Source organism: Macrobrachium rosenbergii, chromosome 26 (assembly GCF_040412425.1).
Source record: "Macrobrachium rosenbergii isolate ZJJX-2024 chromosome 26, ASM4041242v1, whole genome shotgun sequence".
Lineage (NCBI taxonomy): Eukaryota > Metazoa > Arthropoda > Malacostraca > Decapoda > Palaemonidae > Macrobrachium > Macrobrachium rosenbergii.
The window spans coordinates 49,817,457-49,835,209 of NC_089766.1; the positions used below are offsets into that span (position 1 = coordinate 49,817,457).

Here is a 17,753-nt window from a genome sequence, read left to right on the forward strand (position 1 = left end):
TCAAATTCATGGAAGAGTTTATTTTTAGCATGTAGGTCATAGACCACACTTATATAATATTGAGTGATTTTATGTTCTCATTGTAAAGAAAAGGTTCAGTGGGCTTAATATTCTACAAAAAGACTGAAAACCTCAGGTTCATGTGCTAAACAGAATCTGTACAGTAATGTTCTCTTTTAATGTAAAGGTCTTCACAAGTTGAATTTGAAGGAGCCAAACATGAAATCCGCCGGCTACAGGAAGAAACGGAGGTGCTTAATTCCCAGGTGGAGGAGTTGGCCAATCTCAAAAAGATTGCGGAGCGACAAATGGAAGAAGCGCTCGAGTCTTTACAGGCTGAACGGGAGGCCAAGTACGCCCTTAAGAAGGAACTTGACAGCCGGATAAATTCTGAATCGATGTACAACTTGTCCAATCTTGCTATGAGCATGAAACTCTCAGGTAATTCTAGCCAGACCATTGATTTTATATTAACTAATGATATTTGAAACCCTTTTTCTTTTTTCTACTTTTAACTTGTCAGAGCAGTGGAGTAATTTCTTTTTGAGGTAAGTTCCCAGGTGCAAGTTCATTGATTCTTGGTCATGCAGACTGGTAGAGTTGGGTTGTATGTGAAATTTCCATCTGCTACAATAAGGCCTTTTGCAGAATATCACACATTTACCAGCTGATTTTCTGTCCCAAATTAAGTAATCTGTATGAGTCATTCTAACTGCATCAGTAATAAACTGCTAAAGTTTCTTAATACTGTAATGTAATAGACTGAAATGGTCTTATCCTCCCATTTGGTAAATACCTTTTAGATCCTGGAAATGAGGAAAAACACTATAATAGTTTATAAACTGTAAACAGTCATGTTCACCAGGAATTGCTGGCTTGTGTCCTCTTATATACAAGTGAATTAGCTAAAACTTACCAACCTTGCACAGTATTTTATGAAAATTTCTGTAAGAGTCTTACCAAGTCTGTTCTCTCATAGTCGAAGTAAATGGCTACATATAGTCAAGGGTACTTGAGATGATCCCCTTTCCAAAGTGAGGTGAAAGTTTGAATATGTAATAATGATTTGAATGATAATGTCAATTGCATTGGTGTATGGTGCATTTTACAAGAAATAAACATTTGATGCATGATACACCACTTAAAATTATCAAAATATAATGGACTCATTCATCACTTTTTCAAATTCAGTGTGTTAAATACTGTACTGTAAATTTTAACTGAATGAAATGACATATAAAATATCAAAATTTACTTGAGATAGAATAAGTGAAAACAATTCAAAATATAGCATTTTGCTATATACTGTATATATTGGCAGTGTAACCAAGCAGTCTTTAGGTAATCCACCAAAGGTTCTCCCTCATGTACATCAGATTAGGAAAACCCTTTGTCAGACTTTGTGTGGTTAAAAGCAGATCAGAAATTTGTTTGAAAAGTTACCAGAATTTATGTAAAAAATTTTATGCTCTTTTTACTTTAATCTCAGCCTAGTAAGTTTGGAAGCTATGAAACATTGTATATGGTTGGCTTTCAGTATTTCTTTCAATTGAAGGTTGGCTTTCAGTATTTCTTTCAATTGAAGGTTGGCTTTCAGTATTTCTTTCAATTGAAGTTTTTTCTTTCCTTTGCCCTTTAGTGAATGCTGTTGTCTATTTAGTGTGCTTTTACATGCACACATATAGAGCTGTGGTAAATATCTTTAGTCTTTTTGTTAGTTTGTGATAAAAACTAATCTGAAGTCCTTTTGTAATAGTTACTGATGACAGAAAAATCTTATTCATGGTTTTGTCATCTTAAATGTATTTTTGAGCTAGTTTTGTCAAACTTGAATAATGTATGTTGCAAATGTAGATTTTATTTTAATATTGAGTACAGTATTTCTTGAGAGTGGAAATGTTTTAAAATAGATATAATCCATTTGTATGAAAAACTTATCCCGTCTTATATATATAATCTTTGGTCCTGCCGAGTCAGAGTGAATCAAGAAAACTAACTACTTTTGTAGTGGTATCTAATTGTTATCTGAACACCCCATTGGAGTTAGCCCTTTTATTCTCATTCACTTTTGTTCAAATTCAACTTGGCTGCTTAAGTTAGTGCTCGTCAAATATCTGAGCTGAAATTTTAATATTTTCCTTTTTATTTTATTTTTATATGTCGAGTACTTTATATGAAAGCTCTTTACCGGTGTGAAATCATCTTTGCCAGTGAACAAGATATATGGCAATAAAATAATAGCATTTTCATAGGATTGCAGACACCTCCACCATGCTAAAGCACTGCGTGTGTGAAGATGCTTTACAATGGCTTCAAGAGGAGAGAATCGCTCTCCCCATAGTTACTATAGATTAGCGAGTTTCCACAGAAGTTGACCTTGATGGCACATACTGCTTGCACTGCTTGCAGTGTGTAGAGCATTAGCTAGTCAGTCATTTGAAGAAGAGGCCCTTTTAATGAGACTCTGTCAGTGTTCTAGACGTTCCTAAAGTTTCCCAAAGATTTGTTCATGATTTTGAGGTGAATGTATGATCAAGGTAAAGTTCAATAATTTTTATAAGAAAAGGTGGTAGGAGACCATGAGGAACATTTGAAAAATAAAAGACGGAAAGCAGTGTGACTAGTGAAGCCGGAATGATGCAATAACTTACAATATGTCACACACACACACACACACAGCATACTTTAGGTAGTATCTACCTTCAGTGCTGGGTATGTGGCACACTGTAGATTGTATCAAAGGTTCTTCACAGTGTCCTATCTCCACAGGTGCAGTGCTGCTTTCTTTTTCCGTTCTACCATTCCCACTGGCCACTTCCTGCTTAATTATCCAGCTTCTTTAACTTTACCCTTATAGAGTTTTAGAACAAGTTCTTAGGGCAAGCCTTACAAGTTTTTTATTGTGACTCGGTGGTTTCCTCAACTTGCATGATCACCATCTATTGAAGTTGAGTATAACACATCAGTTACTTACCTTTGTCATTTGTTGATCTTCCTTTGTAAACCAAACCTTTTATACCTATTCATCTCCATGACAGTCATTGACTGAATCGTGCCACAAACTAAATCAGGATGGGACTAGAAGCAACATCCAATTTGTCTGTGAATATCAGTTGATATATTAGTTGTGCAAGGTCAGAAACACCCTAATTATTTTACAGTGTTATTAATAATCTTTCACATAGGAAACATAAACTCATTAGCGTCCTCCTCCTTTGATGGCCAGCACAAACATAGAATAAAGGTCTGTCCTTTTTCTGCAAAATGCTTTCCAGAAGTACTTAAGATTGAAAATTTTTGGGAGCTGGCTAACTAACCATCAGTGCATGTATAAGTGACATTCTGAGGTCTTTTCTACTGTGGTGTGTGGCACTATAAAGGGACTTTTTCTTCAATCCTTCTGATGATTGTCTCTTTCCTTCAGATACTTACAGCATTATTTCTTGACCTTGAGCCTCCTTTCAGAGCTGTGAACCTACTTTTCAAGTCTGTTGTTGGCACAAACATAAACCAAATTGACTGTAGGTAGGGTCCTCTTGTTGGCACTGTGGTCTTTAAGGATCATTATAAAGCCCATTAGGGAAGATTTTCAAGTCTAGATTTTTAAAAATCTTCAGGGCATTGCTATATATTTTAACATTCTGTGCGTGTAACCCATACCAGAGGTAAGAGGCTTGTGTGATTTTCCTTCTTCAAACCTAATGATTCTTTATCACCAGCTGAAATTTTGAACTTGGTTGGAGAGCAGAAGCAGACATCTCCCAATGAGTAGTGTGAGCCAAGAAACTCCTGAAAGCCAAATAATTTTTGCAGGTGACTTTGGGACTGGAAGGTCCTTTTCAGGGATGGGGGAGAAATTGTCAGGAGAGAGAGACATCTGTGTAGAAGCAGCTTCATCACATGTTAAGATGGGATGTGGGGATCAGGACTGGAGGCAGATGATGCCACTAACCCTGAGTGCTCTTGACAGGAGGAAGCAACGTTGGTGATGAAAAAGCCTCCTCAACTGAGACTTGAGTTTTGAACCCCTGGTTGCAGCTAAAAATATGGAAGACAGAAGTGTTAACTGTGGTCCTGAGCATACAACATTTATGCAATCAGCTCTTGGCACAGAGGAACCACTGATCCACAGTGCTGCCTACGCACACTCACTGAACAGTTCCTATGAGAGAAACACTTTTGTCCCATAAATGTAGGGCGCTGCAAATGCTGGTCCAAGGACAGCATAATATAAATGATTGCATGACCTACCGCTATTGGCCATATAAATACTGTACATTGATTTAGGTACAAGTCCATCCTCCCAACCACAACTGCTACTAAGGTGACAATGTCAAATTGCAGTGAAAATAGGAAGTATCTTACTACTAAGCAAGGAACCATAATAAGCAGTAAGGAACAACTCTGAAATAGAAATGAATGGAAAGCAACCATTGCTGCTGGACAGATGAAAGCAACAATAGTTACCAGTGAAAACAGCATTGATTATAAACTGATTGAAGGGAATCCTAAGAACTCAGTTTTGGTTAGTAACTCACTGACTGATAGACAAAATGCTGCTAGATTAGCAATAAATGCACAAAGTGAAACAAAATGACTTTAATGTGGAACTGGAAAATAAGTGAATGGCAGATTGAGTGCATTAAAGCAGCCTTTTACATTCTTACAGCTTAATAAAATCCTCATTCATTGAGATACTTGTGACAGTGAAGCCACCTTCAGCCAGAATTGCTTTTTATATACTATAGTAGTATTGGTGATGCTAGGACTTGTATTTCAAACGAATAAATAAGAAAGTATCGAAATATTCAAATGTTATAATTTTGAGTTATTACTTTGCAAGAAGTACTCTTTCAGCCATCATGCTAATTGAAATATTCAAATGTCATAATTTTGAACTATTACTTCACAATAAGTACTCTTACATACATCATGCTGAGTGACTTGGGGTTCCCTAATGCTGCAAGGCAAATAGATTCTGGAGGGTAGATCAATAAAAAAAAAAAAATAAGTATTGCGTGCAGTTGATTTCTCACATGCAGTGTAAACATAGTAGCAGGACAATTTAGATTTTGGACTTTCATGCTGGCTGTGACCAAATTAGACATTCGAAGAGGTGTATTTTTTTATCAAAAGGTCTTTGAAGTTTATTAAGCTTATTAAGCCTCTTTCATACTCTGTGCAACTGTAGGCAAGTGGTATTGCTGAATTTTTTTGTATTGGTGCATCTGCACTACCAGAATTGACTCTTGCCCACAAGGAATATGAAAAAAGATATCTTTCTTCGGTTTGCATTTTATAGGGAATTAATATTGCATGATTTGCTCAAGTTAAATTCTTGTAATTACAGAGAGCACAGATTTTGGTGAAAGTGATGGTGAAGATGATACGCCTGTCTTACGGAGATTAGAGTCCGAGTTAATGAGTTCAGCGGGTGGCGGCGAGACGCTTGGAGGTGATTTATTCTCAGAAATTCATCTTAATGAGCTTAGAAAGTTGGAAAAGAAACTCGAGGAGGTCAGTCATTTATAAATTTTTTGTCTGTTTTTCAAAATAACAAATTTTAAATCTGCCCCCGAATTTCTGTAACAGAAACTGGGGAGTGCATAGTATAATTTCAAAATAAGTAGGATGTAGAACATAATGTATATTAACCTTTAATGAACGGGAATCCTCAGGAGTATCTATAAAAGGTTTTGGGTGATGGACAGGAATCCTCATATGAGTAATCATATTTTGCGCCATACTGTTTCAATGAATTTAGCGGGAAAGATATTCATAGCACTTCAATGGTCCATAAATGACTTATGGCAACTATTTAGCTCAGCATGGGAGAGACATCGATCAGTATGCCTTGAGAATTTATAGGGGGATGTACTGCCCCTCTGCAGTTCCAGGACGTCTTTTTATTTATTTGCTCATAAATATACCCAGGGATTGCTGTTGGCTTTAGTTCTTATCTTTTATGATAGTATTCAGCTAAATGTAATTTTGCAAAGAAATATTAGAAAAAATGTGTATTCAGCTAAATGTAATTTTGCAAAGAAATATTAGAAAAAATGTGTTTACCTTACAAAAAGGTTACTGCATCTCCCAATCTCAGTAAATCTCGTAAATATTTTAGTTCTTATCCGTTATGATATTGTATGAGCTGTAATTATAATTTTACAAAATAAAATAAAATAAACTATTAGAAAAAACATGCATAACTTGGTAAAATTAACATATTTTTATAAGTGTCTTTTAAAAGAGGCCTCACACAGAATTGTAAATAGTCACATTCAACTTTCCATGGAAGGTAGGGAAAAATTTTTAGAATTTTTTTTTTTTTTACACCATATGGATTTGCATATCTTCCTCTTTCCAATGATGTGTTTTTTCTTAACTTGGCCGACCTTGAAATTTGCCCTGTCTGGGGGTGTGCTTGATATATATTTAACCCGTCCCTTGAGGGTTAAGGTTTCTTAGGTCTTTTCTTTATTTGGTTTTTAAATGAAGTGGAAGCATTCCAAGTGAGGCATGGTCATTTATTTATTTTTTAATCTCTATTTTTATTTTCTGGGACAAGTTATTTAAAGCTGTCAAATGTGAGGCCTGTCAAGAATGCCTGGTGATATTTGTTGAAATTCACTATATTCACATGAGCAAAGAATTGTTCAACTCTTAAATTTGTAAATTCTTAGCAATTTTACAATAGATACAGTGCTAATTAATATTTTCAGGTATTTGACTGATATTTTAGGTTATATATTTTTCCAAGGGAAAACTTATATTAAATCATGATGTATTAAATTTGGGATATTTAGAGATTCAAGTGTGCAGTATTTATTATCAAAATCTATAGTTAAATATTAACTTTTTATTCTTCTGAAGACCAGTTTTAATTTTATATATAAGTAGTCAGTCACTAAATTGTGCAAAAGACTTTAGTCAAATTGAATTGTTGTTATATGATCAACTAATTTTTTACCTTTGTATTAATACCAGAATTTTGCCTCTAATAAATCCTGCAAAATTACTACTTTCTGGTAAGAGTTTCGTAACTTTTGCCTTAAAACACTGAACAGGTTTCAATAGTTTTAGAGGCTACCTTTTATTCACAAAGTTACTCTGATGAAGGTTTCAAGGTGACTGAAGTGCTCCTGTATTCTTAATTTTAACTTCGGCAAGAATACATTCCGGCAAGAATACATTCCATTAATCAGTTTAATGGTATTTTTTCAATTTTAGTAAGTTATTGTAATTTACTGTAAGGAACAGTATATACAAACCAAACACATGGTACAGTTCATATTGTTGGGATAGGGATGGGTGATCCTCCATCACTACAAAACTACAACAAAGTTTTGTACCGGAGTTCAGAGAATATTGTTCATCATCAACAGTTAATCATATAGAATATTCAACTGACCTAATTTTGGCAAATGACAAGTCCTTTAGAGAAATGTAGGAATTCTTGCATTCAGTTTATCAGCTGAAGTTGGGAAATTATGTAAGGTAAACAAAACTTGCTCATTTTAAGAAGAAATCCTTCGGACCAGCCTCATGATTTTAAGAAATTCAGCTATGTTTAAATTTCTTGACAACCTTGTAACTATGAAAAGTGTCAAATACATATACTAAATGGATCTTGATCTTTGAAGGTGATTATTGGAGTATTTAATTTAAAAGTTTTTACCAAATTTTACCAGGTTGAAAGTGAGAAAGGCCAGCTAACAACGAATCTCAAGGAGAGCCAGGAAATGCTGGAGAAAGCAAGAGGAGAACTGGATGCACAACACGCCAGGGTTTCACATCTCATTGGGCACATTTCGGCGCTTGTTAGATTGCATGACCAGGAGAATCCCAATCAGGTATGCAGTTGTGTGTTTTATTATCATAAGATTTAGTGTGTGATGTAGATAAATTTTAGTAACTTGACCGAGTTAAGGTTGATAATGCTTCTGAGAAGTTGGATTTGTTTATTGCATAGAGAAATAGCAGTCATAGATCTTAAAATTTTATTTTCAAGTTTATCGTTAGTGAAATCTTAGCTTTGAAAATATACCTGTTTTCAAATTAGCTTTTACCATAGAATGTAAGAAATAATTTTCAATAGGATGAGATGCCTCCAACCCTTCTCAGTCCATCTGTTCCCAGTTGAAGGGAAGAAGGGCAGAATTATCTTTTAGGGCTGATGCATGGATTCCAGTGTTAAGTACATCGTTCAGATCTATCCATCCATTCATCCATCTTCATTCTGTTAAATCACCAGTGCAATCTGGGAACTGCAATTCTATTAAATTTTAGCTATCTGTGTGTACATGTCACAAAGTGTTCATAAATTCTCAAGAATTTTGTAAGGCACTTATCACTGCTGTAGGTGTGAGAGCCTCCTACAGGGCAGCCCAAAATCTGTGGAGTCCATGGTGTGTTCGGCCTTAGTGGTAAAGTTCAGAATGATGCAGTTGTTTTAACAGTCAGGATTTTTGTGGTCTCCAGGAATGGGCACTCACTTCTGTAAGAACTCTACACCACAACTATCAGCAGTTAACTCTGCTAGGCCAACCTGGAAATTGTTGTGTTTTTTTGCACTAACTGCATTGTTGTAGAGGCCTGCATATCTTTGAAATATGGCAGTAGTTGTGCAAGGGCCCTATCCTGGCAGGTATGAAGGCTTGCTGCTCCTTGTAATGGGTTTGAGTGATTAAATGGTAAACTACAATACTTGATTGACCTTAGTACAGACTGACGAATTTCACTTCGAGGAGGAGGAAGAAGAGGAGGCAACAAAATGGAAATCTTGTAATTGTTGCATTGGAAAATGCATTGGATGTGTTCAGGCCACTGTTCCTCAGATAATCATGTCCTCCTATTTCTTTTGATGAGTGGTCTATTAGTATCAGTAGAAGAGTTTTTGGGAACGCTATGCCAAGTCTTATTCTAAAGTGGAGGTAAGACATCTTAGTTAATGCTGAAAAAGTCTCACAAAAAACTCTGAGACTTGAGAACAAGACACCACTTAATCTTGTGATGAACACCATATTCTTCTTTGTGTGTTCCTGGTAGCAGCGACTTGTAAGTTTTGTACATTGTTGATTATTATTATTTACATATTAGTTTTACCAGACCACTGAGCTGATTAACAGCTCTCCTAGGGCTGGCCCGAAGGATTAGACTTATTTTACGTGGCTAAGAACCAACTGGTTACTTAGCAACGGGACTTCAGATTATTGTGAATCGAACCACATTATAGCGAAAAATGAATTTCTATCGCCAGAAATAAATTCCTCTAACTCTTCATCAGCCGGCGCGAATTGAATTCCGGCCCATCGAGTGACAGTCTGAAGCTCAACCGAGTCGGCTAACAAAGGGCTTGTACATTGTTGAATTAGGTCTTATTGCACTAGAAGTGAGCTATAAGTTTTATACATTGTTGAGGAAGGCCACTTGCTTAGAAGACTGAATGTCTGTTCTTTTCTTTTGCTACTGGATTTATTGCAAAGACCCTAACCTCATACCTCTTTGCAGGGGTTGTGCTGTCATTGCACCTTATGATGTGCACTGTGGCATTGCTTGTGGGTTCTTTGCAGTGCCCCTTTTGCCCACAGCTGCACCCCTTTTTGTTCCTTTTACTGTACCTCCATTCATATACTTTACTGTCTTACTTTCCACCCTTTCCTAACAACTGCTTCATAGTGCAACTGCGAGGTTATCTTCTTGTTGCACCTTTAAAACATTTTATTCTCTCTTTCCGTTTCAGTGCTGAATGGCCTTATAGGTCTCAGCACTTGGTCTTTGGCCTAAATTTTATATTCCATACCTAGCTTCATACTTTTTACCACTCTCTCACTGATGAGTCAGACCCAAGTCAATGAAAATTATCTCTTCTCCATCAGGGCATTGTGTCCATACCTTTACGTAGAGAATTAGGGACTTAAGACATATCTAGGATCTCCCTGTCTGTTTGATGCATGTTGCAGGTTTTTGATGGCATAGAGGTATAAGCATTCTTACATTTTAGCATTTTAAGCAAGGTTCTGGTCAAATAACAGATACCTTTGTCCAATAAAGTGATTCCCATTTACCCTCTTTGTGCCCAGCAGGAAGGGTTCATTGACTGTTGGGAGCTTATCCCAGTGTGCCCATGCATCCTTCCCAAGTGGGACAAGTTTCTTAAGCAGTCTTCTTTCCAGGGTGATTTTCAGGTGTCCCTGCAACTTCACACACAAATGTTTAGGGGAGGAGGGGGGGAAAAAGGGGTGGGAAGGCTTTCGGAGGTTGCAGCAGCTGAAGCAATCATTACACCCTGCAGGGCTTCAACATTTAACCTTTACTGGGATAGCTGGTCAGAGTTCTTTGTTTGATGTAGCCTAATTGAAAGTGAAAGGTCATAAGGTGTGTTGCATTCAAATGTAACTGGAATGTTATTGCTATTCTTCATTTATGGACATGAGGTGCCACTCCACATTACCAGGTTCCACCTGAAAGATTCAGTTAAATTATTTCACTGTTTTCTCTTTGGGGGTGATCATTAAGGTGGGTTATGTGCCCTTGGAAGAGTTTTGTGCGGATTTTCTCTGCAGCTTCTCCCTCCCAGCCTTGTATTGTCATCTACCATGTCCTTCTAGTAGGTTTGGTAACTCATGATTATCTATTATCACACCTCAAGTGCTCAGTAAGAGCTCAGTTCAGCAGTGGCTTCACCTACTGGTTGCTGGTCATGGTTTACCCTTTTTGCCCTTTGTATGGGATACCCTCAGTCCCAACTCAATTGCACTTATGCCCATCCTTCGTGGCTTTTGGAGTTTGACCAGTAATCCTCTTATCTTCATTTCTCAAACAAACCATGCTAGTGCTACTAGAGCAATGTTGCTTCATCTTCCTGCCTGAATTGGTCTTTAGACATACCAAGATTGTTGTGGCTGTTAAGAACAAACAGTTTATTTATAGACAAAACATGTTTTACATACAAACCTGTTAACCATGATGTTATTGCTTTCATCCTTTCCCAAAACTTGCTTGGGTTTGTATGAAAAAAAAAGTTTTATTTGTCCAAAAAGCACTACTGTATATTTTTTTGCCATGAGTTATAATTGCTGTTAAGTCATAATAATTACATTTAAATGTTTGGTCTAGTCTCTCTCTCTCTCTCTCTCTCTCTCTCTCTCTCTCTCTCTCTCTCTCTCTCTCTCTCTCTCTCTCTCTCTCTCTCTCAGTTGTACACCAGAGGGGGTTAATGCTGTCAGTGCACCTCCTGAGGTGCACCGTAGGCATTATTGAAGGGTCTTTGCAGCATCCCTTCTGCCCCTAGCTGCAACCTCATTAATTCCTGTTACTGTACCTCCAATCATATTCTCTCTCTTCCATCTGATTTTCAACCCTCTCTAACAATTGTTTCATAGTGCAACTGTGAGGTTTTTGTCCTGGTACACCTTTTGACCTTATTGTCAATTTCCCTCTCATAGGTCCCAGCGCATGGCCTTTAGCCTAAATTCTATATTCTATTCTCTCCAGTTGTATGTCATACCATCGTGCATTGTAACAACAGATTTTGAATAATTTCTTCACATTTTATTTTTCTTAGATTGTTTTGATCTTATGTATTGGAGTACCATAATACAGTTAAATTTGACAGTAAAGAATTAATTTCATGAACTGCAGCTTTTTTTACTATGGTGTTTTTCCATTTAGAGTAAGTGGATCTTCCTAATTATTTTAATATTTCCAGATGAATTCAGAAGATGCTGCTAAGTTGGTAAGCTTCTTAGAAAAGCAAAAGTCAAGGTATCAGTTAGCAAGCAAGGAAATTGTCGATCTCAAAAAAGTTTTAGCCGACATTCAAAATAGCGAAGGTGGTGGAGCAAGCGATGCAGTCCAAACGCTAAGGAATGAAGTCGCAACACTCCGTTCTAGGGTAAGCAATATTATCTACATGTCTTACTGTTAAATGTTGACCATAGTCCATTTAACTTGCCAAGTGTGTTGTCACGCAGGGTAGCAGAATTGTGAGATCATTCCCATAATTTCTACTTAAAAAGTAACTTTTGACCAGTGCTTTGTTTTATACTGTGTTTTTTATTATTATATCTTCCAAATCCCTTCCATTTTAGTGTCATATTCCCTGTGGGGTGCACAATTAATAGTAAAAACACATTTTCTTCTTTAGCATTTCTCTACTAAAAATGCCACATCCCTGGTACTTACTGTTTTCTGTGAAGTAATCATGACGGTGTATTATAGAAAATGGTAAAAGCAGAGGTTGAATTAAAAACTCCTGAGTTTTGTGCGGATAAAAGCCCTTTTCAGATAATGTTTATAGTCAGGAGAGCCAAAGCTATGGCTTGCAACCCACGGTTTAAATCTGTTACAACTGTACACCTTGATACCACAATTTATTTGAACAATTTAGCCATATTGTGTCCTTCCTGATAAATGAATCCTGGCATACCATTTGCCATACTTCCTTTCTCTCTTCTTATGCCATCATTGTCATTTGCAGTTATTTCCATATCTTCATATACAGAAGGTTTTTGCTACTTATTATACTCCCTACTCATATGATTTCCTTTATAGATATTACCAGTTGTTGTTATATCTTAATAGCCTCCTGTATAGTTACTGTAATGTAGTGTACATAATTATTTCATGTTTCATTTAATAGTTTATGCTACTTATTTTATATTTTACTTCCATAGCCTCCTTTATGTATATTGTTACTTATTAACAATAAATGTAGTTGAGAGGAAATACAAGAGAAATTGTCTAAACTTCTTTAACTTCCGTTGTATCATTCTCAATTCTTATTCAGTGATAAAATTTAAGGGGTGAGCTGTACTAAATCCCAGCAACGTAACTTGAGTGACTTCATGAAACTATTTTATAACCAAGAAATTATTCTTTTGTTTCAGTATTGTTCATATGATGTTGCTGTATATCAGAATGTTAAACGCCTTGTTACTATGGATTTAGTTTTTCATTGTATATTTATTGTTAGATGAAGTAAATGTTTAAGGAAATCTCTTTTATCTTGTTATAGGATAATTTTTTCATTTAGTGCTTGTAATAAATAATGCAGTCACAAATAATTTTTCCTGTAACGGAACCTCTTCCTACATTCTCTTCAGATACTAGTAAACCAGCACTTCCATTACTTTGTTTATAAGACTGTTCCCATGTTTTGTTCAAGCTGAATTCTTTAGCATTAAGGATTTCAGCTTGATAAATTTTTTCACATATACTGCTGAAGGCATTCATTTGTATACCTCTCCCTACAGTGTTCTCTCGTTTTTAATTGATTTTTATTCTGTTCGTTTGTGTTTAGCAAGATATTAAAATTTCCTCTCATTTCATGATAGTTTCTCTGTATTTTCAGTTGGTGGATGCAGAACAAAAGTGCCTTGACCTTGCCAACGACACCAACATCCTCAGTCAGATGATGAATAGCCGTGAAGGATCTCTATTTATTACACAGAATGACTTAGGGTTAGTATTGTTCTCTCTCTCTCTCTCTCTCTCTCTCTCTCTCTCTCTCTCAGAAATTGTTGAAAGTTATCTTGTTGAAGACTGACATTGTCATCTTGGTTTTTTAAATGTTTTGTGTGCTCATATTTTTTTTGAAAAATTGCATTAAAGTTTTAATCTGAGATTTCTTCATTTTGGTAAATTTTGTTTACATGAAGTATTTTTTTATATAAATATATGGTGACCCACACTTTCTTCAGTCAGCTTTATTGAAATTTTATGTAACCATCCTACTAATAATAGAATTTCCTTGTCCTTTGATGATGCATAAAATTCAAACAAGTTCCTTTTTCCATAATATCAGAAAATTACATTTAAACACAAGAACACCATACGTGCATGCATAGGTGAAAAGTTGACTGTGCAGTGTGCACAGATGGCCAAATCTCCTACTGGTGTGGGGATAGCAGCAATATCTCCAGATAGAAAAATTCAGTTTTAATTACATAATGTAGCTGGGTTGTCTCAACACAGTGGTGTAATCTTATTCACTGTCCAGATTGTTAAAGTGTTCTTTCATAAAAGAGTATTTTTTGATGACAGGCACGTTTTAGATGGCACTGCATTTATGGATTGTATGGTGTGTCTTTGGTTCTAGCTTCCTTGCTGCCTATATTATTACCAGATACAACTCTAATTTTTAACCATATGGAGGTGCTCTTAAAATCAAATAAATATCACCATCCCAAAAATTTCCTAGCCAAGCTTGGCTTCCTTTCACAAATTTTGTGAAGCTGACTTAAACATTGAGTTATGCAGGATTCATGCTCATTTGGTTATTAAACATTGAGTTATGCAGGATTCATGCTCATTTGGTTATTAAAGAAAATGAAGGGACAAATAAAGCAGCCTAGGCTACATGAAGTATGACTAGATCAAATCTGACAGTTCTCTTGAATGATTATGTAGCATCACAAAGTTCATTATAATGATTGAATAGAAATTTTCAGTGTATCCAAGTGCAGAATAAAATTTTAAATTTGACAGTTTCAGTTTATCCATGAAAAAAGTTTCTGTGAGCATGTAATTTGTTAGATAAAATCTAATTCATCTGATGAAATCTGATTAATCTTGCTCCTTATGAACCAGCCCTGTTAGAGCAGAGATTTTAGGTTCAGCGGTCTTGGTAAACAATTGTTTTAAATATTTATTATAAAGAACTAAACATTTTTGAAATCTAAAGTTGATAATACAGCAGTGATAGCAGAACTCATATAGTTACCATCTCTACAGTTAAAATTGCTGTTTCCATCATTAACCAGTCGTCAGATATTTCACTTCATGTGTATGTTACCTCTGTATGTTTATAAATGGTATGCCAATTTAGAAGTCTTGAGGTTTTCTGACTTATTTGTCAGTGCTGAGTCCACTTGGCTTTATTTTCTGTTGCATAATCCTTTGCAGGAAAGTGAAAATGGCCTTACATTTGTTCCTTCTTAAAGAAACACAAAAAAGAAATTTTTGCCAAACGACCTATCAACATATTTTCTTTACACTTTATTTCAAAATAATTGAAATGATGTATATAGTCATAGATTTCTTGGCTGTGCAAAGTCATTAGTTGCAAAATCATTGGACCTTGACCCTAAGCATGGTAAGTATCCCAAGAAAAATAGCTGTGCTTAACTAAAACTGTAAATAAAGTTGTTGGTGGACATACCCCGAAACTAAAGAATTTATGGGAGTGCTACCAACTGAGGAGCCAAGGCTTTATTATAAACTTAATTTGTTCCCATTAGGATACAGCCATCTTTTACAGAAATGAGTATCCTTTGGTGCAAACTGGATTGGTTGTTGAGGCTTGGTAACAAGGCAGTTAACTGGCGAAGAGGGGGGGAGGGGAAGTGAGAGGGGGCCATACTCCTCAGTCACCCAGCCTCACAGCTCACTTTTTCTTCAGCTGCTGTCCTGAGGAGATGCTTCTGCTTTCTTTCTCCTCACTGTGGACTCTTTGTATTTGGAGTTTGGTTGAGTAACTTGCTACCCTTGGTTTTTTTTTTGCTGTTTTTTTTTTTTTTTTTTTTTTTTTTTTTTTTTTTTTGTGTGTGCAGTGCTTTTATGTATGATTGTGTCCTTTGTTCTGATTTTTTCTCAAGATGGAGAAAGAACATGGTCAGTGCCAGGGCAGGGGACCGTGGGTACCATGTAGTTGCTTGCTTTGTGTCTCCCTTGTAGGTGGATTTACATGAGTTTTCTTTCTGTTGAGGCAGGGATTGTATTTGATCCCTGCCCTGTAGTGCATGCATTTCTTGGTCCTCTCCTCAGTGGGAGAAGTATATAAAGAGGAGAAATAAGAACATGAAGTATTCATAGGTTTTTCTGGAAGTAACACTCCCGAGGCAATGCCACCAAATCCTTCTAGTTCGTGTTTGCCCCTGATCGCCATCTACCTTCCCCCTTCTACTCGATCTTCCCTTCTTGGAGGGTTATTCCCCAAAGTACTTTTTTTTTTTTTTTTTTTTTATCTAATTTGAAAGGTGTGGAGTAAGAGCAGTAGTTCATTTCAACAATCTTTGGGAGTATATCAAACAACCACTACTTAACCTGAAGATTTATTTAGGATTAGTTTTATTTTTAAAATTTTGCAGTCAGTACAGGTTAGCTCTGAATTCCTGCAGACAATACTTTCCTAACAAACCTGCCTAACCAGTAACTAACCTACATAAGAATACAATCACTCAATTCCCCTTCTATTTAATTTAATTTATGAGGATCAGCATACTTCCACTAGCCTACTAAAGATAATTTCTTTACAGATTATATTTAAAACAGTCTTATGACAACTGCTTTAGTAATATGAATAGGTCACAATATAAACAATGCATATCAGAATCAAATTAATTAGTATTCTCTGAATCTGTAAAGTTACCAAGAATGTCTTGCTTTAAAACATGCACAGTGCTTCAAGTTAAGCCTCTAGTTAATCACAATGTAACACACTGCATTCAGTTTTCGAGAGAGAATCACAACTTTGTGCACTCCATAAGGCAATCTTGCCTGTTACCAGTAAAGTTTGGGTCTCATTGTGATACTTTAACTTTTCTTTATGAAGAACACTAGCATAAATGGCACTATATGGCATTCTTTCATAAACCATAATTCTAATTTGTCTTATTAATTTCTTGTTGGGTACTTACTGCACCTGTTCAGTCTCTACAGTTTATACTGAGTACATTCAACCAAACATGTCATCAGGGTGACCCTCTCACCACATCAGACCTGCAATGAGAAAGTCCCCCCAATAGATATTATCAGAAGTGAGAACAAGGACATGAAAATAAAAAATTTTGACAGTTAAATTTTTAAAATTGTTAATACATTAATGCACACAAATCATCTGTTGCACAGCCATCACACTCTTTCTCTTTTGTTCAGGAATTTGTGACAAGGACTTGGAACCTGTCAGTTCTGGACAAAGGTTTGAGAGTTTCTTGAATCCCTCCTTTTGGGACTTTATTGTTAAGAAACTCAGATGAGATGCTGTTGTACTCAGTCCATGCCGTGAGCACTATCTCTAAAGAGCCCAGTCTTTTAGGCCAAAGTTTTGGATGTGTTTCTTTAGTGCAGGTAGGCATAAGAAGGTGTCCAGGAACACCCTTTCTTTCTGGCTTTATGAGGTTATCAAATGGACCTACAAATACTTTCTGGAGGACACTGGCCTCTTCTCTCGCTTGAGAGCACGTGAAGTCAGGGACATGGGACAGTCTTGCCCTTCTGAAAAACTTCTTAGTGTTTCAGATAATTAGGGCAGGGGTCTTGCATAGCTAGACTATCTTTACCTCATTCTGGCTGAGGGGTGTCACCCACAAGTCCTTGGATACTTTCTCATGGGATCTGTGGTGGTTGCTCAACAACACAACTGATAGCATGACATTTCCAGGTGGAATCTGACCCCAGACACTGGTAAGGACTACCCTCCTCCTGAGGGATAAGTCTGCTATATAGAAAAGGCAGTGGTATTATCCTCATAGAAACAATAACAAATTTTAATATTTTGTATTTTCCTTGGGCATACAAACTAGAGCTTTGTATGTAAGTTGAACCCACCTTAACTACCCCAGTCTGTCCCTGCACCCAAAGGAAAAAGAGAATGGTGAAGTTGGTTGAGTGAGGGTTATACCCCCACCTCCACCAGTGAATTACCTTGTTACCAAGAGTCATGCTAACCTGAAGGATTTCTTTAATTAAGCTGTGACATTGATGTACCCATTGTTGGGTTTGAAATTATAGGCTTTTTATCAGTACAGTTT

The 17,753-nt window shown here is 36.3% G+C and overlaps 1 protein-coding gene across 4 annotated transcripts in view; it reads left to right on the plus strand.

Annotated features, from left to right (window-relative positions):
* BicD (protein bicaudal D) overlaps window positions 1-17,753 on the plus strand; it is an 81,032-nt gene that overhangs the window by 15,288 nt on the left and 47,991 nt on the right. For all 4 annotated transcript variants that reach the window (XM_067128529.1, XM_067128531.1, XM_067128528.1 and 1 more), the window contains exons 4-8: window positions 188-441; window positions 5,351-5,517; window positions 7,692-7,853; window positions 11,711-11,896; window positions 13,355-13,464. In XM_067128529.1, the coding sequence (XP_066984630.1) occupies window positions 188-441; window positions 5,351-5,517; window positions 7,692-7,853; window positions 11,711-11,896; window positions 13,355-13,464 (879 nt within the window). The remainder of the gene's footprint in view (window positions 1-187; window positions 442-5,350; window positions 5,518-7,691; window positions 7,854-11,710; window positions 11,897-13,354; window positions 13,465-17,753) is intronic.